This window comes from Pipistrellus kuhlii, unplaced genomic scaffold, assembly GCF_014108245.1.
Source record: "Pipistrellus kuhlii isolate mPipKuh1 unplaced genomic scaffold, mPipKuh1.p scaffold_m20_p_3, whole genome shotgun sequence".
NCBI lineage: Eukaryota > Metazoa > Chordata > Mammalia > Chiroptera > Vespertilionidae > Pipistrellus > Pipistrellus kuhlii.
The window spans coordinates 52,505,555-52,528,429 of NW_023425529.1; the positions used below are offsets into that span (position 1 = coordinate 52,505,555).

Below are 22,875 nucleotides of genomic sequence, written 5' to 3' on the forward strand. Positions count from 1 at the left end.
CCCTCCCCTCAAAAGTGGAATCACTTTCTAAAAAAATATTGATAAGGTACATAAAATTATGGATGCTTTGGATTTGTTAGGGTGAGTGTTGGTGACTTTGTGAGAACCTTTTCGAGGGCCCATTGGGATAGGAAGACCTACTGTGCCCGGTTGCAAAGTAAATGAGGGTTCTTCTAGTCAAGATGGCAGCATAGGTAAACTCTGCACTCACATCCTCCCAGAACACATCAAAATTACAAATAAACCAGAGAAAAACCATCATTCAGAACTATCTGAAATCTGGCTGAATGAAAGAACTACAGCTAGATAATTAGAGAAGAAACCACATTGAGGCTGGTAGGAGGGGCAGAGGCTGTTGGCAGAATCGTGGAACTGGCTGGTCAGATACCCACATGTGGTATTTTGTTAATTGAAAAGGCTGTCTTGCCTGCAGTATGTCTATATAAAGAGTAAAGAGTCCCAGTCCCACACCAGATCCCTCAGCCCAGGGTAACTTTGTAACTTTGGGCTCTAAAAACCAGTGGGAATTGTGGCTGAGTGACTTGGAGGATACTGGAGTTCCAGGTGTTTCTCTTAAAGGGCCAGTGCACAGATTTACCCAGATTCACTTCCTCTGAGTTCCAGCACTGGAGCAACAGCTTGAAAGGATCCATACTAGTAGGAACTAAATTGTTTGGCATCAAAACAAGAACTGAGAGGCAGCTTTATTTCAGACAAAAGTGCTGGCAGAGGCCATTGTCCCTATGCTGAGACCTCCCCTGCCACAGAGACAACTGGCAGGTACCATATGTGAGCTTCCATCATACTGTTGCCCTGTTGTTGGTGACTCCCTGAGATCCCACCCCACACAATTTGTTGTCCTACCCAAGCTGTCTATAGTGGTCTTCTCATATAAATAGCCTGTCCTGGCTTAGAGACTTTTAAAAAATCTCTCAAGTCAAGCAGCAGCCAGCCTCAGAATGCCTCATACCACTCAATAAGAGGCCTCAGGGCCAGCACTGGCAGCTGCCTGCCTTGGTTCACAGCTCGGCCTCTTCTGGGCACCTCCAAGTCCAATGTAAGTAGCATCCGGTGGCAGATCGCTCTGTAGCTCATGCTGGGTAACCCCAGGAAGGACAAGGAAGTAGCTGACTTTGCATCTCTCAGGAGGCCCCAGAGCCAGTGTATTCAGTGGTCAGCTTCAGACCACACCAGATCGCAGCCCTACCATATCCATGAGTGACACACTCACGGGTCAGACTCAGCTCCAAAACCCCACTGAATCAAGTTCTGTTCCATAGGGGTGGCTCCTGCAGAGCAGCTCTTCTGGGTAGTTGTAGCTGGTCCTCACAGCCAGTTGGCCTGGGGGCCAGTCCCTCTCAGTGATGTCAACAGTAAGCAGGGTCAACTACAACAGGACAGTGCACACACAGCCCACACAGGGGTGCACCTAGTGTCCAGCTTAGGTGATTGGGGAGGCTGAGTCACTGGGCTCTATAGAACACCTAATACACAAGGCTACTCTGCCAATTCAAGGTAACATAGCAGCTCTACTTAATAGGTAGAAACAAACGCAGGGAAACAGCCAGAATGCAGAGACAAAAAAAAAAAAAAAAAAAAAAAAAAGTCACAAATGAAAGAATAGAAGAAATCTCCATAACTAAATGAAATGAAAGCAAGCAAACTACCTTATACAGATTTTAAGACAATGGTTATAAGAAGTTTCAAGGAACTTGATGATATCTTTAAAACTTAGTGATTAACTTCAAGGAATTTAGAATATCAATGACATAAAAAAAGAACACTCACAAATGAAGTATACACTATCTGAAATGAAGAATAATTTACAGAGAATCAAGTGTAAAGTAGAGAACCCCGATAATCAAATCAGTGATTTCGAATATGAGGAAGCAAAAAATACCCAATCAGAAGAGCAAAAAGAAAAAGTCCAAAGCATATGAAGATTGGATAACTTCAAGCATACCAACATTCACATCATAGGTGTTCTAGAAGGAGAAGAAAGGGAGCAAGAAATTGAAAACCTATTTGAAAAAATGACAGAACACTTCCCCAACCACATGAAAGAAATAGACATATAAGTCCAAGAAGTTCAGAAAGTCCCAAACAAGATGAACCCAGAGAGGCCTACACCAAGACATGCCATAATTAAAATGCCAAAGGTTAAAGCCAGTGTGAATCTTAAAAGCAGGAAGAGAAAAACAGTTAGTTACCTGCAAGGGTGGGCCCATAAGATTGTCAGCTGATTTCTCAGCAGAAACTTTCCAGGCCAGAAGGGATTGGGAAGAAATACTCAAAAGTGATTGATTAAAAACTAGGATTTAGCCGAATCCGGTTTGGCTCAGTGGATAGAGCGTCATTGTGCAGACTGAAAGGTCCCAGGTTCGATTCCGGTCAAGGGCATGTACCTTGGTTGTGTAACAAACCCCAATGGGGGTTGTGCAAGAGGCAGCTGATCTATGATTCTCTCTCATAGATGTTTCTAACTCTCTATCCCTCTCTTCCTCTCTGTAAAAAATAAATAAAATATATTTAAAAAACAAAAAAACAAAAGAAAACTAGTATTTACACCTAAAACTAGACTACACTTCATTTAGAATTGAAGGACATGTAAAGAACTTCCCAGACAAGAAAAAGGGAAAAGGATTTCATCATCACCAAGCTAGTATTACATAAAATGTTGTAGGGTCTTCTTTAAGAAGAAGGAGGAGAAAAAAGGTAAAAATATGAATAATAAAATGGCAATAAACACATATCAACAATTAAATCTAAAAATTAAAATAAATGAACAAGGAATCTAATGATCAAAATATACTGATTAATAAAATAGAGCCACTGGGCGGGGGACACAGCCTCAGGGTCCGTCAAGCCCTGCCTGGTGGGGGCGCAGCCTCACGCCCCCCGGTATGGGATGAGAGGCATGGCCTGAGGTCTCCCGGCCCAGCATCAGGGCAGGGGATGCATCTTGAGGTCCCCCATCAAGCCCCACCGGGCGGGGGGGATGGGGCTGGCTAGGGTCGCTACTGATTGCTCCTTAAGACTTGTTACGGCAACTCATCCTCTGCTGTGGGCACAGCCATCTTGGGTTACAGAAACCCTGCAGGTGCCACCATCTTTGTGACAGTCAATTTGCATATTCCCTCTTTATATAGATAGATTGAATTCTTATGTGTCATTTGACCCTGCTAATGGACTCGGTTTTGTCTTCTTGGTTTATATGTTGATTATTTTATTAAAGTATAATTTTAATTATAATTTTAATCATTTAAAAAGATCTGTTAGGCAATGTTAAGAATTTAGCTTTCATCCTGAAATAATAGTTATGACTATTTGTGAAGAATAAAAGTCATGAAATAGCAATTTTTCAAATAATTATAACTATTCAAAAAAGAAACTCAGAAGATAAAATTGGGCTTATTTGTATACCAAGATTAAGAGTGCTGTTATACCAAGGATTAAGAGTATACCAAGGATTGAGAGTGCTGTTGAGCATGTATAAATTCAGGTCTTTGTTCATTCATTTGTAATCTTGATGAGCTATTGATTTTTTTCTAGGCTTTTGTCAATTCAAGTTGAGGAATTGGGATTTTAGCAGATTCATAGATTAGGAGTAGAGTTTTTACAGTACAACAAATATATGTAAATGTCCTAAATTTTGATTTGACTACTTATCTAATAATTGTCTTTTGTGAGTAACCTAAGAAGACTACACACTGTTTCTGTAATAGATGCTCCCATTTTTTCTACTTCTCTCATATTTCTTTACTTCAATAAGTAAGATATATATTGTCTGTAATATAAGTATGATGTCCATTTGCAATTGAAAATAGTGTTGAAAGCAGCCAAATAGTCATCAAATGGGAGAGTCTCCTCTCATAATGATATCATGTTATGTAGGAACACTGCCAAGTGCAAGTCTTCACTATAACTGTGAAGAATATATTGCATACTTGGGGAGATAAAGCACCATCATTTAGAAATAACTTTTAACCCTTTGTACTCCGCTGTCCCCTCTCAGGGGACATCGGAATTCTAGCATATCACTCGGATGTCCCTTCTCAGGGGGGACATTGCAGTTAATTAGTGATTACGGGGAATTGAGTTAATTCAACGCACGTGTCCGCCGCAAAGTAGCGTCGAAGAGCTGGTAGCCAATGTCCAGAATGGTTCGGAGTGCAAAGGGTTAAATAAATAAAATTTTGATACTATTTCACTAATAGTTTTTAAAGTAAATTTTATAAATTGCATTTTAAATTATGATATTACTAGAAGCCCAGTGCATGCATTCGTGCATGGATAGGTGCCTTGGCCTTGCCAGTGATTGGGGCCAATTGGGGTGTGTGGATTGAGTGGAGGGAGGGGCTGCAGGAAGTTGGCCAGGGAGGGACCACTGGAGGTTGGCAGATTGCCAGGGAGAGGGACTGAGGGGGTTTGGCTGACTGGGGGAAGGAACCCCAGGAGGTTGATCAACTGAGGGGAGGGACCACGAGAGGTTGGCTGTAGGAGCATACTGTCCTCCAGGGAACAGCTCCTACTTTTAGTGTCTGCCCCCTCGTGGTCAATGCGTGTCATAGCAACCAGTCATTCGGTCGCTTAGGCTTCTTCTATATATAGATTGTTAATCTATAAATTTTAAAACAATTTCAGTCAACATGTTAAACTGTTTTTTGATGGTTATTGTGTGTGTGTGTGTGTGTGTGTAACTTAATAAGCTGTTTATAAAATTCATATGGAAGAGCAGATGGCAAAGATAGTTAAGACAATTTGCAACACAAACAAGTTGGGGGAACTTGCCTTAAAATATACCAGGATTAAACTAAGACACTGTGAAATTGGAACAATGATAGAAATAAAGATGAATGGAATAAGGGAAAGATCATTTTGTGTGACATTTTTTTGCAGAGAAAGCAAATGAAATGTCTGAAACACTTGTTCAAATTGCAAAGGAGAAAGTAAAAATTTTTTGATGGGTGAAATACAATTTAGTGTAATTTTGTTTATTATCAGTTTAACATATAAACTCAATACTACTCTAAACTATTTGTTTTAGAAATAGGGTTCTCTTATGAGTCTAATAATATTTTTTCCCTCATAAATCTCTAATTTGATGATTTGGGGCTCTTAGTTGCACAACCCTAATAGTGGGTTTGGAGTATTGATGTATAGAAATTCTGCCATATCCACTTTTTTTCCCCCTCATATCTACTTTTAAGGAATTAAATTTGATGAATATTCTTTAAGAATAGTGGTGTTTTGTTAGGTTGATGTATTTGCTTCAAAGATTTTCAGACATTCTAATAGTACTATATATAGTAAGCACAAAAACATAATGATGATCTAAAAACTTGTTTACATGTCTTGTTAACTTTACTTTTCATTTTGTTTGTGATTGAACCTGGTTAAATGTGGGGGGAATGTTTTTGGAAGAGAATTATGAACCAGTGACAAGGCAGTATTTCATAGTAGGTATAATATAGTCAGAATAAATTTATAAAAATCTTTACGCTTATGATTTTTTTTATGCTCTCTTTACTAGAGAACTATTATTTTACTTTTATCTGTCACTGGTCACCTAATGAGAATCTAATTTTTTTTTAAATAAGATAAATATAATTAAATAATTGGTGTGATACACTTACAAAAATCAATCATATATCAATCCTGCTTGTCCTAGTACCATGGTCGGCAAACTGGCTCGCGAGCCACATGCAGCTGTTAGGCCTCTTGAGTGTGGCTCTTCCACAAAATACCAAGGCCTGGTCGAGTCTATTTTAAAGAAGTGGCGTAAGAAGAAGTTTAAGTTTAAAAAATTTGGCTCTCAAAAGAAATTTCAATCGTTGTATTGTTGATATTTGACTCTGTTGTCTAATGAGTTTGCTGACCACTGTCCTAGTAGATTATACTAATGTATGAGAAACAGTTGGAGACAGTGTAGTTGGAGACAGTTTTGGCAAAGAAACAAATTATTTGTTAAGTTAAAAAATAACTTTGATAATAATAAGTATAGTCAACACTAAAATATATGAAATTAACAGATGGTATTTGTAAATTTTTTGCAAAAGAACCATTTTTCTTATTATATTTTATCACATTACATTGTAAAATTTGTTTTGATCTTTATGATTACCATTTGAATTTTAAGCTGGCAAATATTTTAATGAAAAGATATTACTTGCATTTTTTTTAAAGTGCTATAAGGAATTTTTTAAAATGTGTATGTCAATACTTATTATCTAATAGTAGATATATAGAATAATAGAAATAATACTTTATACAAGTGAAATATTTTTCTTAAAATACTGCAACATTAAAATTACTCTCAATAATCTTTGAAGTAGGTACATACTTTAATATATATATAATGAAATATAGTAAGACCTTGGTATAACAGACCAATTCTGGTGAGGGCTTGTACGTTATAGCCAAATGTCTGTTATATAATAAAGTAAGTTCTCAGAATGCATATGTTAAAAAATTTACAAATTCACCAATTTTTACTTGTGTAGACTGTATGTAATTAAAATTAAGTTTGTATAAAACACTTAATTTCAAGAAAACTTTCCTATATGTATTATAGTAATTTAAAAATTTATATGAATAGGTCTAGTAAGTACATGCATTCACCAGTCATCTCAATATACAAATGCACAGGGTTGGGGCTAGCGCACCCAGCATGTGTTCAAACTGCTGCAGAAAGTCAGGCTAGGTGACAACATAACCAGTTACTGAGGGTGATGCAGCAATTACTCCAACATTACTTATAAGTAGTGACTTTTGGATTTAAATATAGGCTATAATTGTAGATATGTAATATTTATGTCAGCAAAATTGCTAGTGTTGTTTTTTTTTCAACATATGGCCGGATCGCTAAAATGTATTAAAAATAACTGTGAGTCCTGGCTGGTTTGGCTCAGTGGATAGAGCGTCACCCTACGGACTCAAGGGTCCCAGGTTCAATTTCAGTCAAGGTCATGTACTTTGGTTGCTGACACATACCCTGTAGGGAGTGTGTAGGAGGCAGCTGATTGATGTTTCTCTCATCGATGTTTCTAACTCTGTCCCTCTCCCTTCCTCTCTGTAAAAAAATCAATAAAATATGTATTTTTTAAACTGTGAATTAATAATAAAATAACCTGTTAATTTAATTATAAGCAAATCTTGGTTAAAAGCACTTTAAAATTAACGGTGTTAATTTTCACCACAAATTTTGTCCATTAAAATCCAAAGTTTGTTAAAATGAGGATTTACTGTATTAAAAATAGCTTCTGTGCTGTTCCTATAGTTCCAGGTTTTCCTTTACCAATTTTTCTTTTTTAGGTACCTAGTTGATAGTCGCTGGTTCAAACAGTGGAAAAAATATGTTGGCTTTGACAGTTGGGACAAGTACCAGATGGGAGATCAAAATGTATATCCTGGACCCATTGATAACTCCGGACTTCTCAAAGGTAGTATTTTCTTCTTTCATTCAAATTTTAAATGTGTTTCTTTCAAATAGTTATAGTCAACGTATGGAACACAGAAATGTGTACATTAGTACATAAATTGATAAACTAGAAATTTCTTTGTATTATAGTTTGATATAATGAACTCAGATTATTCTGTAAATTACCTTATATCGTGACAAATTTTGTTTTTCATTTATGATGATATATAGGTTTATTATTATTTAAACGTTTAAATAAATAATGTAAGTTAGAAAGTGTTACCTTATTATTTGGGGGGAATGTTGTGTTGTATATTGTTTTTCCTAATGGATACAGATATTTTTAAGTTGGGGAGCACTAACTGTAACGTATGTTTACATTCTTGGATCTTTGCATTAATAAAGCCCAGTGGAAAATGTGGGCAAAGATTTGAACAGATGTTTCACCAGAGAAGTTTTCAAAAAGCACATGCATAGATATTCAACATTATTAGTCATTAAAGAAATGAAGATTAAAACCATAATACATGTATTAAAATAATTAAAGTTTAAAAGACTGACCCCATACCAAGTGTTGACAAGGATGTGGAACTTTAATACACTTTCTAGGAATGATAGTCTGGCAGTTTTCTAAAACACTAAGTATATTTACCATAGGAACCAACCATTCCATTCTTAGGCATTCGCCTAAGAAAAATGAAAGTATATATTCATATAGAAACTTGGACACAAATGTTTATAACAGTATTATTTGTAATAGAAAAAATTGGCAGCAATCCAAAATACCCATCAACAGCTGAATGGATAAACAAATATATGTACCCTGTTTCCCCGAAAATAAGACAGTGTCTTATATTAATTTTTGCTCCCAAAGATGTGCTAGGTCTTATTTTCAGGGTATGTCTTATTTTTCCATGAAGAAGAATACGGTACACATTTATTGTTAAATGAAAATAAAGGAAATTTATACTGTATACGGCAGGCGTCTTCAAACTACGGCCTGCGGGCCACATGCGGCCCACAGAGGAGTCTGATCCGGCCCGCCAGGTTTTTTGGGCAGTGAGCGCAGCCGAGGTATTACAGTAGGAATTAGTAGTTCATATAGTCCGGCCCTCCAGCTCTCTGAGGGACCGTGATCTGGCCCCCACTTTAAAAAGTTTGAGGACACCTGGTATACGGTATGGTAGTTGTCAACACAAACCAGACAAACTGTGAATCCTATAGTATCAAGAATTTACTCATTTATTCAATGACAATCATGTCATCATCTTCTGGAACATCATCATAACAATCCAATTCCTGAATTTCCTGGTGAATTTCTTATGACTTCATTTCTTTCAGAATCAGTGGACCAAATCTCTCATATTTAGCCTGGGGGGGGGGAACCTTATTTTCGGGGGATGCCTTATATTTCACTCAGAAGGAGACCTGTAAGTAGGTCTTATTTTCTGAGGATGTCTTAATTTCGGGGAAACACGGTATATAATGAAATTCTACTGAGCGATTAAAAGAAATGAACTATCTATACAAAAGCTTAAATGCAGTCATGGAAACATAGAACAGACTGATAAATCTCAGAGGGAAGGGGGAGGGGAGAGGATAGGAAGAGATTCACCAAAGATCTTATATGCATAGTAGAGGCCCGGTGCATGGGGATCATGTAGAAACTGGCAGTTCGACATTCCCCTAAGGGTCCCAAGTTGCAAGAGGGTACAGGCCAGGTCAAGGAATCCCACTGGTGCACAAATCCGTGCACCAGGCCTCTTGTTAATTCGTAAAATCATAAATGCGTCTCAAGAAAATTATGCAGCATAAACGAAGCTGTATAAAACAGTACATTGTATTTTTAGCTAAGATTCTAGAAAATGCAGATTTGCCTAAGGTAGCAAAAATCACACATAATTTTCATATACAATTCTAGTACATGCAAAATAGTCTGTAGTTGCAAAGCACAAATAAGTGGTTTTCTCACAATAGGAAGGTTGACTTGGATGGACAGAAAGGAGAGATTACAAAAGGCTACAAGGAAAACTGCAGGAGATGAATATGTGTGGGAGCCCCTTTCACATCCTGCGAGGTTCAGGGTTCAGGCTCAGGTTCTGGAGGAGGACACACACAAATGAAAGAGACCAGAAAAGTATTAATTTGGGGAATATTGGGGGCCAGGCTGGAACCCCACTCTGGCTTTGCTATCCCTTTTATTAAAGTTATGGGATACACCCACATCCTTTAGGCAGGAAATTCCAATAATAGCCAATCAGCAAGAATTTATGTAAGACTAACAGGTGGAGGCTGCTTCAGCTACCAATGTCTCAACTAAACAATGAGTGATTAGCTCCGACCTTTCAGAGCAATTAAGGTTGACCAGCCTCCTGGATTCCCTGTCCACTTCTCTTTATTAGTGCAACTATGATCGGTTTCCAGCAGATAATGTTCATCATTTTGGTAGTGGTGATGGTTTCACACTGGTATTGATATGTCAGAACTTATCAAACTGTACATTTTAAGTATGTGCAGTTTATTATATATCAATTATATATTGTAAACACAAAAGTAACAAATATCAGCTATTCTGTGTTTATGGATGTTTTCTCCCTCTAAATATCATTTTATTTTGACTACTAGATACAAATATGGATACAGTTTATCAGAATGTAAACTGTTTACATTCTGGTATATAATAAAATCATTTACTCCAACTCTCGATTATTGTGGAAAACAGCATTGAAGTCTTAATTTTAAACTTTTTTTCTAAGTTTTCTTTGAAACATTTTGTTATAGTGAAAGAAAATGGATGAGAGTAAAAGGATTTGAATCACATCTCACTAATTTTCTGTTTGTGTGACCTTGAAATCTGTTTAATAAAAATGGAGATATTTCATAATAGTAGAAAATTAATGGAAATAAAAGAATTTTCTATAACAACATTTTTTAATATATGTGCAATTTTCTGGATATATGATCTTGGGCAAGTTACTCAATTTCCCTGAATATATTTTCTAATCTAAAAGGAAAATACCTATTTTATAGGATTGCTTTGAGGAGTGACTGAGATAACATGGTTGGTTATCTGCTGCATTATATATCATAATAAATTATACTTATAGTGTTGTTTTATGTCTTCAGAATGTTTTGATACTGTTGCAAATTTCAGTTTTCATCAAGAATTAAAAATGACAAGTAAGGTTTAAAAAAATTGACTTTAAAAAGTAATACTTCATTTACATCTACTATTGAGGTCCATATTATAAAATCTAGAGATTTTCCATTTCTGCTCTATATAATATAAACTTTCTCAAATTCAGTATGATTCTGTGGTGACCTAGGTTGATCCTATATAGAATAAATAATCTCTTAGACCCTTCAGCATTTTTCCTGCTTAATTTATGTTTTTATATCTAATAAGAATAGTATGTTCTTATTATTGAAATTCTACCAAGAGCAATTTAGTTTTCCATGCTTGATCATTTAAGACTGGCTCAGAGAGAATTTCCTTTATGTTGTTTATAACTTAATAAACTATTTCTGTGTCTGTACTTTGAAAATTGATCTAAAGGACCAGATAATAATAAGTGAATATCCAAGTAGGACTGTGATGTAGGTATAATTCAAGATCTCTGGCCTGCCCTGTATTAAATTTTTAGTTTAAACAGAATTTTGAAAGTGGATCATAGAATTAGAATCATATCTGAAAAACTACTTCCACTTTAGCTCTAGGGAAGAGTCTAGATTATGGGCCTTCTAGAATAATGAGCTGGTTCACAGGATGCTCTCTTGTGATTTCCATCATGGTTTCCAGCCCCATGTGCTTTGGAGTCATTATGAAAGGTTATTGATTTGTTTTTTGAGTTTCCTTTATCAGCTAATGCTAGAATGACCACTATTACCATGTGACGGATCTCTGATACTGAAAATATTTGAAAAACACTATTTTTTTAGGCCCCTTGGCTAACAATTATATCTTATTATATTTTTTTGAGACTAATAAAAAAATTATGTTTTTAAACATTGTTGCTTGACTAATGTTAAACATTGAAACTTTTTAAAGCAACAATTTATTTTGGAATATATAGATTTAGATGTGAGCATTTTCAGAGCTTTCTTCAAAACTTATTTAGATATTTTAATTAATTTTCATGAATTTAAGTAATTTGTGATGTGTACGGCCCGAGTGTTTAGAGGAATGTATGGTTGTTGTTGTTTTTAATGTATTGAATTTGTTTTTCCTTTTACAGATGGTGATGCCCAATCACTTAAGGAGCATCTTATTGATGAATTGGATTACATACTGTTGCCAACTGAGGGCTGGAATAAACTTGTCAGCTGGTATACTTTGATGGAAGGTCAGGAACCAATAGCACGAAAGGTACATATTAAAAATAACTGATTAGAAATGTTTTTCCTGAACAATTCACACTTTATTGTTAAGTGACTTGTGAAGCCTTATCAATTATATTTGAGATAAAGAACTATAAAATGTTGTTGTATGTTGTGCAGCAACCATCATATACTACTAGAGGCCTGGTGCACGAATTTGTGCATGGTAGTGGAGGGGTGTCCCTCAGCCCAGCCTACACCCTCTCTAATCTGGGATCCTTCTCACAATCCAGGACTGCTGGCTCCCAACTGCTCGCCTGCCTGCCTTCCTAATTGCCCCTAACCACTTCTGTCTGCCAGCTTGATCACCTTCTAACCACTTCTCTGCTAGCCTAATTGATGCCTAACTGCTCCCCTGCCAACCTGTTGGCCCCTAACTGCCCTCCCCTGCAGGCTTGATTGCCCCCAACTGCCCTCCCTTGCGGGCCTGGTCCCTCCCAATTGCCCTCCCTTGCTGGCCTGATTGCCTACAACTGTCCTCCCTTGCAGTCCTGGTCCCTCCCAACAGCCCTTCCATGCTGGATATCTTGTGGCGGCCATCTTGTGTCCACATGGGGGAAGCCATCTTGTGTGTTGGAGTGATGGTCAATTTGCATATTATTCTTTTATTAGATAGGATAAAGGCCTGGTGCCTGGGTAGGGTCCAGCTGATTTCCCCTGAAAGGTGTCTTGGATCATGGTGGGGGCTCGGGGGTCGTGGGCAGCCTGGGCAGTGGGCCTGTGGTAGTTTGCAGGCCATCCACACCCCCTGGCAACCCAAGCGGAGGCCTTGGTATCTGGGATTTATTTATCTTAAAACTTTGTAGCTTTGAGCGGAGCCAAACCTCCTGCTTGCTCCGTAGCCACAACTATTTTTGTTGGGATTTATTTATCTTCTATAATTGAAACTTTGTACCCTTTAGCAGAGGCTAAGGCAGGCCAGGGCTGTGGAAGCTTGGTGTCCTCCATTGCCAGGGGAAACTCAAGCTTCCTGCTCTCTCCATCTCCATGGCCACCGCCATTTTTGTTGGGATTTATTTATCTTCTGTAATTGAAACTTTGTAGCTTTGAGTGGCGTCCAGGCAGGCCAGGGTATGTGGAAAGCTTGGCTTCCTCTATTGCTGGGGAAACTCAAGCCTCCTGCTCACTCTGTGGCTGCACCTATCTTGGTTGGGTTAATTTGCATACTCACTCCTGATTGGCTAGTGGGTTTAGCAGATGTGCAGTTGATTTGCATATAACTCTTTTATTAGATAGGATATACCAGCCACTGTTACAAGCACATAAAAGTAACCCTCTTTACTCACAATTTTGCTTTACATGGTTTCAGTTACCTACATTTAATCATTATCCAAAAAATATTAAATAGAAAAATTCAAGAATTAAATAATTCATAAGTTTTCAGTTGCATGCCATTCTACGTAGCATGTTGAAATCTCACATCTTTTTTTGTAATTCTATTTTTATTGATTTCAGAGAGAAAAGGAGAGATAGAAACATCAGTAATGAGAATCATCAATCATCTGCCTCCTGCATTCCCCCCCACTGGGAATCCAGCCCACAACCTGGGCATGTGCCCTTGGTTGGAATCAAATCCAGGAACCTTCAGTTTGCAGGCCAACACTCTGTCTACTGAGCCAAACCAGCTAGGGCTCATACCTTCTTTCTCCATTTTCCTGGGATGTGAATCATCCCTTGGCCCAGCATATATCTTTTACCTGCCCAATGAATCACTTAGTAGCCATCTAACCCATCAGATGGGTTGGAGAGAGAGAGAGAGATCACATTCACAAAACATTTATTTCATTATATTGTTATGTGTTCTATTTTATATTGGTTATTGTTAAGCTCTTACTGTGCCTGATTTATAAATAAACTTTATTATAAGTATATATATAAAAGATAAAACATAGTCTACTAGTATGTAGATTCAGTCCTATTTATGGTTTCTGGCATACACTGAAGGTCCTAGAACGTATCCACCATGGATAAGAGGGGTTACTATACATTATTAACTAAATTAATCCTCACAGAAAACCCTATGAGGAAAGATTGTTATCTCCATTTTATAGATGAAGAAATGAGAACAGAAGTAAGCGAGATTCAGGGCCTTTTAGAGCAGCGTTTTTCAACCGCTGTTCCGCGGCACAGAGATGTTGCCTGGTGTGCCGTAGGTGCAGACAAGACAAGAATTTTATAATTTTTCACTATTTTGTTTACTTAATATTTCATAATAAAGTAATTATAAAATACTTTCTTTGTGTTTATTTGATTCCTATTCAAGAGAATTACTTTATATATAGTCAATATAGGCACAGAGTTAAATTTTTTAACATTTTCTAATGGTGGTGTGCCTCGTGATTTTTTTCATGAAACAAGTGTGCCTTTGCCCAAAAAAGGTTGAAAAACACTGTTTTAGAGAGATATATCAGTTTATAAACTAAAGCAGCCTGACTATTTTCTTAATCACTATGCAGCACTGCTTTTTTGGCAAAACAATCCTATATAATAAAGAGGTAATATGCAAATTGATCCTCGGGCCCTCACAAGAAGGTTGTTAACTAGATTTATTGTGGCATTCATTTGGCAGTAGATACAAATATCAAATCGTTATGTTGTACACTTGAAACTAACAATCTTTTATGTCAATTATACTTCATTAAAAAAGAAAAGATTAGGTTATAAAAGACAACTTGGCTTACATCCTGTGTGTGCATGCCCTTATGCTCTCTCATTTCTTAGTCTGGGAAATTCAACTGTATACTCAGACAGCCTTTGGAGAGCCTCACACAGTAAGGAACTAAGATCACTGGACAAGAGAGGAACAGACCTACCAACAATCACAAATAAGCTTGGAAGTGACTCCTCCAGTCTCATTTGAGCTTCCAAATAGTTGAAGCCCCGGCCCTCATAAAGCTTGACAACAATCTCATGTAAACTCCAAGCCAGAACAATCCAGCTAAGCTGCTCTAGATTCTTAACCCAAGAAACTATGTGAGATATATGCTTTATGAAGCTGCTGAGTTTGGGGATACTTTATTATGCAGCAGTAGATAGGTAATACTGATTTTGATATCTATAGGAGTGTGCTGCCTAAAAAACTTGGAATGTGATGGTGTTTTTGGAACCTGGCAGTGGTAAAAGCTGTGAGGACTTTTAAGTATTAATGAAAGTCTACAGAGCCTTGAATAAATTGGTAGTGGAATTTCAGAAATTGAGTAGGTTGCTAGTGAGGGCTTAAAAGAAAGTGAGGAAACCTTGAAGAAAGTGGTCTTTGGTATAAGGTACCAGAAAGGTTAGCAATACATCAATTGCAGTAAATTGAAAGGTTAAAAAAAATGAACTGAACAATAAGCCAAAATGTTGAGAGGTCTATATAGTCAGATGTGAGAAGAGAAAGAGAATCCTATATAATAGGATTAATAAGAGAAAGAAAGGAATCCTATATAATAAAAGCCTAATATGCTAAGTGTTCAGTTGTCCAGTCAGCCGTTCAACCAATTAAAGTGTAATATATTAATGTTATGTAAGGCTGCTCAACCGCTCACTATGACGTGCACTGACCACCAGGGGTCAGATACTCTTAACCAGTAGGTTAGCTTGCTGCTGTGGTCTGGCAGACCATGACTGAGCGAGACAGGCCCTGGAGCCCTCCTGTGGTCCCTCTCTGGCATCCTTCCACAGCCCTGATCATGTGCTGGTGAGGTCCCTTGGCCTGTCCTCTACCCTCTCAAAATCTGGGACTATGTTGGAGAACCAGTTTTGGTCTGATCCCGCAGGTCAGGCTTTGGGACCCTACTGGTGCACAAATTCATGCACCAGGCCTCTAGTGTTATATAAAAAGGAGGCAAGACCTTCTAGTTTTGAAGATTTCTAGCCTCTCCAGTTGGGAGACAGTGCTAAAACTAAGAAATGTTTGAGCAAAGATCAAACTTAGGGCACTCTCGGTAAAGTATGATCTGAAGTTGAAGCCTAGGATGCGATTATAAAAGTCATTGTTAAGACCTCAGAAAAGTTAATGGTGGTACCTCAAAAAGCCTTTAAAGAACTTATAAAAAGATGATCACCTTCATTAGCTATAAAAGAAATGCAAATCAAAACCACAGTGTGATATCACCTCACAGCTGTTAGAATAGCTATTATCAATAAGACAAGAAATAACAAGAGGTGGAGATAATGTGTGAAGAAAAAGTAACCCTCAAGACACTGCTGGTGAGAATGTAAACTGATACAGCTACTATGGAAAATTCCTCTTTAGGGTATCTGAAATGTTTTAAAAACATATACTGTAAAAATATGTTATTCATAGCAGCTAAGACATGGAAACAACCTAAATCCTTTGATAGATGATTGGACAAAGAAGTCATGGTAATTATAATTGGCCATAAGAAAGGATGACATATTGCCATTTGTGACAGTATGGATGAATCTTGAGAATATCATGCTAAATAAAATAAGTCAAATAGAAAAGGATAAGAGCCATATGATTTCATGTGGGATATAAAATGGAAAGCAACAGAGACAACAACTCACCTGAGTTCTCCAAGTTAAGGCCTTGTCTGTTCACCATTGAGCATGTCATTGAATGGGAAGACTGAGGCTCATGAAGGTTGAGTGATTTGTCCCAGTAGATATAGTAGATCTGCGTGCATCAAATAATCCTCTGATTACCTTTGAAGGACTCAGTTATCTAGGCCATCTGATACCCATCTGACATTGTTATCTAGTCCACTAGACATAGCCAGACCTCCTGACATCAATCATTTACCAGCGTTCACCAACCTTTTGGACCTCACAGACCACCAGTGATCTGCACTGAAATGATCTGTTATCTGACTGATAACTAGCCTGGACCAATCTTAGGGCTAAGACTGCAAGTCTAATAGTTCTTTAGAATGTACTTCTTTACTATAAGAACTCTTAACTTTTTTCTTCTTTAGAATACTTCTGGGTTTTTGCCTAGCTGTTTTCCCAGTTTGTAAACTCTTAAGACCCTTGAACAAATATTTATTACTTGTTTGAAAAAAAGAAAGCAACAAATGAACAAAACAAACTTATAGACACATACAACAATTTGAGGATACCAAAGAGGAAGGATGAAGGGGGTAAAGGCAGTAAAATATATAGTGATAGAGGGAAACTAGACTATGAGTGATAAGCACATAATGCAGTATACCAATTATATAATAAAGAATTGTACACTTGAAATTTGCATAGAGTTATTAGCCATGTCACCTCAATACATTTAATTTGAAAGAAATTGCTAATAATAAAGGTAATAAGTATTGGTAAATATATTTATATCTTTTAAGTCTGTTTTAATAGTTTCCCACCTCTTCTCTCACCTTATATTTTTATTTATTGAATAAATTAGTTTCTTGATTGGCAGGAAAACAAATTTTGGAATATACGTCACACCTCCTTTCAGCATTTGGGCTTCTAAGAAAAATAAGGCTTAAGAGAAGTTTAAGGGCATTGCCCCTCTCCTTAAACCCAAGGTAGAGAGGACTTACCTAGTGGACAATTGTGTGTGTGACTTGTCTAATGGAATGAACTCCAGTGAAATGCACTGGAGACCTACAGTGTTTTCAAGAACTATTGCCATCTTGACTGAAGAGACAGTATAAAACGAAAGGCCTTTTACCTCCCAGACAAGCAGGAATCAGACAAAGAGTTTACTCAACAGTAAACATGTGCTAACTTTCACAAAAAGCATAACTCAGAAAACAGAACCAAATGTTATGAAGAGTCATTTTTAGGAAAGGGCAGAAGTGAAACTTAATCAAAAGTCTTCCAGTATTTGCCTAGGTGGATTTCAGAATTTCTAAGGGCAATTGACTCCTTTATACCTTCTCTTTTTCCCCTTTTTAAAGGAATATCTAAAAGATTACCTTCTGCATGTCCCATTATTTTATTCTGGGTGTATGTGTGTCAGATGACTTACAACTTAGTTCACAGGCCTATAGATCAAAAGGAACTGTACTCAAGATACATAAGGATCTATATCCAAGGATCCTCATCTGTACCTGAATAAGTTATAGATCACAGGTTTCTGAACTTTGAGTTGATGTCATAATGGAATGAGACTAATGGGAGCCTTTATATGGTTTGGGTGTATTTTGCATCTTGCAGGGAGAGACTGTGACATATTGGGGGCTAGAGGGTAGCCAGTCTCAAAGATGCTTCCCATTGATCTCCACCCACCACAGGGTATTCACACTGGTGTATAACTTCCCACATTGGATCACAGTTGGTTTATGTGACTGTTAAAATATGGCAGAAGTGACAGTATGTCAATTCAGAGATTAGTTTACAAATATACGGGTAGGTTTAACTTGGGGGTGCTCTCTTTTGCATCAGTCACTGAGTGAAACAGTATGCCATGTAGGCAGCCTACAGAGACTCACGTGATGAGGAACTGAAGTCTCTGTCAACAGCTGTAGAGGAACTGAGGCCTGCCAACAGTCACATGAGTGAGCTTGGAAGCAGATTTGAACAACGTGATTAACCGACTAATGACATGCAGAGCACTTAGTGCAGAAGATAGATTTATTTTGTATTCTAAAACTGTCTGATACTTTCAACTGAATAATAGAATAATACAACATAGAAGGTGACTAAAGCCATCTTTAGAAGGAATTTTATAGCTAAATGGATATATTGGAAAAGAAGAAATACTAAAAATCTGTTGTCTCAAGAAGTTAAGAGAAGAAAAAGAAATTCAGCCTAATGAAGAAATAATAATGTATAGTAGACGTTAATAAAACAGGAAAAAAAAACCCACACCAAATGAAAAAAGTTTACTCATTACAAAAACAGTAAACTTAGACCAGTAAAATAAAGATGAGTCCTGGCAAGATTGGTCAAGAATAAAAAGAGAATAGGCACAAATAACTATTTAGGAATGAAAAGGGAATATCATAACAGCCTAAATAAAGACTTTTTTAAAGATTACGTTTTTGAACAGCTTTATGCAATAATTTGGAAATTTAGCTTAAATGGACAAGATTTTACAAAAATACAACTTAATGTTGAAACTGAGAAACAAAAGTCTGAATTGCACTTTGTGATTAAAGAAATAGAATCATTAAATAAAAACCTTCCCACAAAGTAAAATGCAAGTCCAAAAAGTTTCATCAGTATATTCTATCAAATATTTAAGGAAGAAATATACCAATCCTTTCAAACTTTTCCAAAAATAGAAGGCATACTTCCTAACTTATTTTGTGGCTAGCATAAATTTGACACAACCTTGAAGGGCATTATTAAAAAATAATTACAGGCTAGTCTTACTTTTATACATAGATACTTAATTTCTAAACACTATATTAGCAAGGCAAATCCAGCAATAAGTAAAAAGGTCAAATAAAAATGGATAAACTGGGTTTTTAATGAAATTTTTATTTAACTTTGAAAATCACTTATAATTTTGGTATCAGCTGAATAAAGAAAAATAATTTCAATAGGTACAGAAAAAGCATTTGATAAAACTCAATATTCATGCATGATTTTTTTTAAACTCAGAAATAGAAAGCTAGGAGTAGAAGCTATGCAAATATACTATTGGTAAAATTTTCAAAGCTCTTCCTCTCAGATCAGTGACAAGACAAGGGTAACTATTTCGGAGGTTTTAGCCAGTTTAGTGATCCAAGGAAAAAAACCTGAAAGAATAAAGATTAAAAAATAAAAACAGGTTCCAAAATGGATGTTGCCTTGGTCTCTGGCCAGATGAAGGTTTTTTCTGGTGTTAAGAGCGCAGCACCTCTTTTTTTCTCTGATTTGGACATCCTCTGGAGAACAGCCAGAGTATGTACGATGCAGCCCCTCTCAGTTCCTGGCCAGAGTCAAGCCAACTGCGTTTGGTAATAATCTACATATGACCAATGAAGAAATGTTCCTAGGAGATCAGTGTCCTATAACTATGGTATATCAAGGATTTTATGAGTTTCTATACCATCCCAGTGATTGTAACATTCAGTCTGAGGTCCTCCCAGGGAATCATCTCCTTTTTACATCTGAAATCACCTTTACCGTAAGTCATTGTTCTCTGCTCTTGAAGCTTCAATACCTGTGGCCTGTATGGTGCCCTGCAATCCAGTTCCTGTAAGAGTAAGCCCAGGAAATGATGCAAATAAATGAGATGTGTGTGTGTGTGTGTGTCTGTGTGTGTGTGTGTGTATGTGTGTGTGTCCCAAAAAAAAGATCAAGAACAGCAATTTTTTGCATTGGAGAGACAACTAAAAACTTAAGAGCAATGGTCAATTTTTATACCTTAAAAAGTCACATGGTTCATCTAGAATTCTGAGAATTCAGAAGCTGTTATAATCCCTAAAGTTGTGATTGTAGAAGGATTGCATGGTAAAAGCCAGAATGCTGTTTGAGGATCCTCTTTGTTATCTTAAAATTTTTAATGTTTTTTATGATTTTATTTTTAATGGAATGGACCTTTGTTGATTTACAATCTTTTACTTAGAAGGATCTGCCTCTCTTTTTAACTTTATAAGGAATTATAATAAAATACTAGTGGCCTTTTGCAAAAAATAGATAAATAAGTAAATAAATAAATATAAAACCATAAGGCATTTTATATGTTGAAAATATCAAAAAATTGTACTAATAAACAATTAGAATTAATAATTAGGTTTAGCAAGATAGCTGGCTATAAGGTCAATATATAAAAGTCAATTACATATCAGCAAATAAAGTTGAATTTTAAAATAATGCTTGTAGTATCAAACTTTTTAGGAATAAACCAATAAAAACTTTTTCTACTGAAAAATACAAAATATTACTGAGCAAATTTTTAAAAGATCTAATGAATTATTGGCCATAGGAGTCACCATTTTCTATAAAGGGCTAGATAGTAAATATTTTTAGCTTTGTGGACTAAAATGGTCTCTGTGGAAACTACTTATCTCTGTTGTTTTGGGTGCAAAAACAGCCATACATGATACATAAATGAATGGGTATGGCTGTGTTCCAGTAAAATGTTATTTACAAAAATAGATGGTGAGTCAGATTTAGCTTGTGGGTCATAGTTTTCCCATTTCATTCTAGGCACTGGTTAACTTATGCTTACATCACAAGAAAGGAGATAATTAAGTATTACTTGCATCTTATTTAGAATACATCTCAACATTTATGAAATAGTCAATAAATATTGCAAAAATAGCCGAAACCGGTTTGGCTCAGTGGTAGAGCGGCGGTCTGCGGACTGAAAGATCCCAGGTTCGATTTTAGTCAAGGGCATGTACATTGGTTGCGGGCACATCCCCGGTAGGGGGTGTGCAAGAGGCAGCTGGTCAATGTTTCTCTCTCATCGACGTTTCTAGCTCTCTATCTCTTTCCCTTCCTCTCTGTAAAAAATCAATAAAATGTATTTTAAAAAAATAAAATAAATATTGCAAAAATGAAAAGTCTACTTTTCAGTTAAAATATATTGAAGAGACTTTATTGATTGTAATATGTCAGTTTTATTTGGACTCTGATTCAAACAATATGTTAAAAATAAAGACAATTTGCCAAAACCAGTTTGGCTCAATGGATAGAGCTTTGGCCTGCAGACTGAAAGGTCCCGGGTTTGATTCCGGTCAAGGACATGTACCTTGGTTGCGGGCACGTCCCCGGTAGGGGGTGTGCAAGAGGCGGCTGATCTATGATTCTCTCTCATCGATGTTTCTAACTCTCTATCCCTCTCTCTTCCTCTCTGTAAAAAATCAATAAAATATATTAAAAAAATAAATAAAGACAATTTGAACATTGACTAGATAATTTTTATTAAGGGATTCATTTAAATTATTTTAGTTGCGATAATGGTGTTATGTTTGAGTCCTTGTTTTTGAAAAGACACATCCTTAAATATTTGTAGATAGAAAATAACATGTAGGATTTGTTAGTATTAACAACTACTAGTATGATTTCATCTTTGTGTTATACCTCTCTACTTGTCTGTCTTTACCACTAGGTGTTCTCATTCTAACTTCAGAGCCTAAGTCTAATTCACCTGTTACACCTAGCACTAAGTATAGGTGCTTAGTAAGTGCTACAAAAATGAAGGTACCTCACTCCTCAAAACTAGTAATTGTGTCCATTCAGGCCTAACGGATTTCTTTAGAAATTACTCTCTGTATCCAGAGGGGGATATATACATTATTTGGAATGAAATAAAGTTTCTGTAAGCTTTCATACATTAAGTTTATTAAATACATTTCACTAGAGGCCTGTTGCACGATATTCATGTAAGAATAGGCCTTCCTTCCCCTGGCTTTGCTCCCAGCCTGCTGGGAGCCAGCAAATCCTCGCTTCTGTCTGGAGCGCTGTTCCTGTAGCTAGTTCCCTCTGCTGCCCTGCTTCCCCTCACAGCAGGCGTCACACCCCTCCCAACCACTCCCATATGCAAATTAACCTCCATATTTGTTGGGTTAATTTGCATACTCTGATTGACTGTGATAGCGGAATGATGGTTAATTTGCATGTTTCTATATTATTAGGTAACTAGAGGCCTGGTGTATGAATGCATGCATGGGTAGGCCAACCATCAGAGTCCATCAGGGCCTTCTCACCCAGTCCTGATCAGGGCCAATTGGGGCCAGCTCCCATGGGGGAGGCCGGTGGCGGGAGGCAGGGACCACAGGAGGTTGGCCTTGGGAAAGCATTGACCACCAGGGGCAGCTCCTGTGTTGAGTGTCTGCCCCTGGTGGTCAGTGTGCGTCATAGCAACTGGTTGACCAGTCATTCAGTGGACCAGTCATAGTGGTCACTTAGACTTTTCTTTATATAGATATGGCTTTATACAAAATGTTTTCTAATATTCACAGCAAAATGGGCAAATGGAATTTATTTTGCTGTGAATATTAGAAAACATTTATTTAATTCAGCATAAACTTGTATTTCCCTCAATAACTTAGTAAAAAGGCTTTACCTCCTATGTGGCCTTGAATTAATGGAAATATATATTTTTTAATCCTCACCCGAGGATGTTTGATTGATTTTAAAGAGCGAGGAAGCAAGGGGGGGCGAGGGAAGGAGGAGGAGAATGAAACATTGATGTGAGAGAGAGAGAGACATTAATCAGTTGCCTCCTGTACTCACTGCTACTG

General features: G+C 36.9%; 1 protein-coding gene across 15 annotated transcripts in view; it reads left to right on the plus strand.

Annotated features, from left to right (window-relative positions):
* The window catches only part of USP15 (ubiquitin specific peptidase 15), a 116,899-nt gene that overhangs the window by 21,612 nt on the left and 72,412 nt on the right, over positions 1-22,875 (plus strand). For 14 of the 15 annotated variants that reach the window (XR_004990913.2, XR_006742861.1, XR_006742862.1 and 11 more), the window contains exons 2-3: positions 7,315-7,442; positions 11,656-11,786. Coding sequence is in view for 12 of the 15 variants with exons in the window: in XM_036455027.2 (XP_036310920.1) it covers positions 7,315-7,442; positions 11,656-11,786 (259 nt within the window). In the remaining 3 variants the exon portion in view is untranslated. Of the gene's footprint in view, positions 1-7,314; positions 7,443-11,655; positions 11,787-14,518; positions 15,096-22,875 lie in introns of those variants that run through there. The other variant, XM_045588207.1, reaches the window with a different exon arrangement.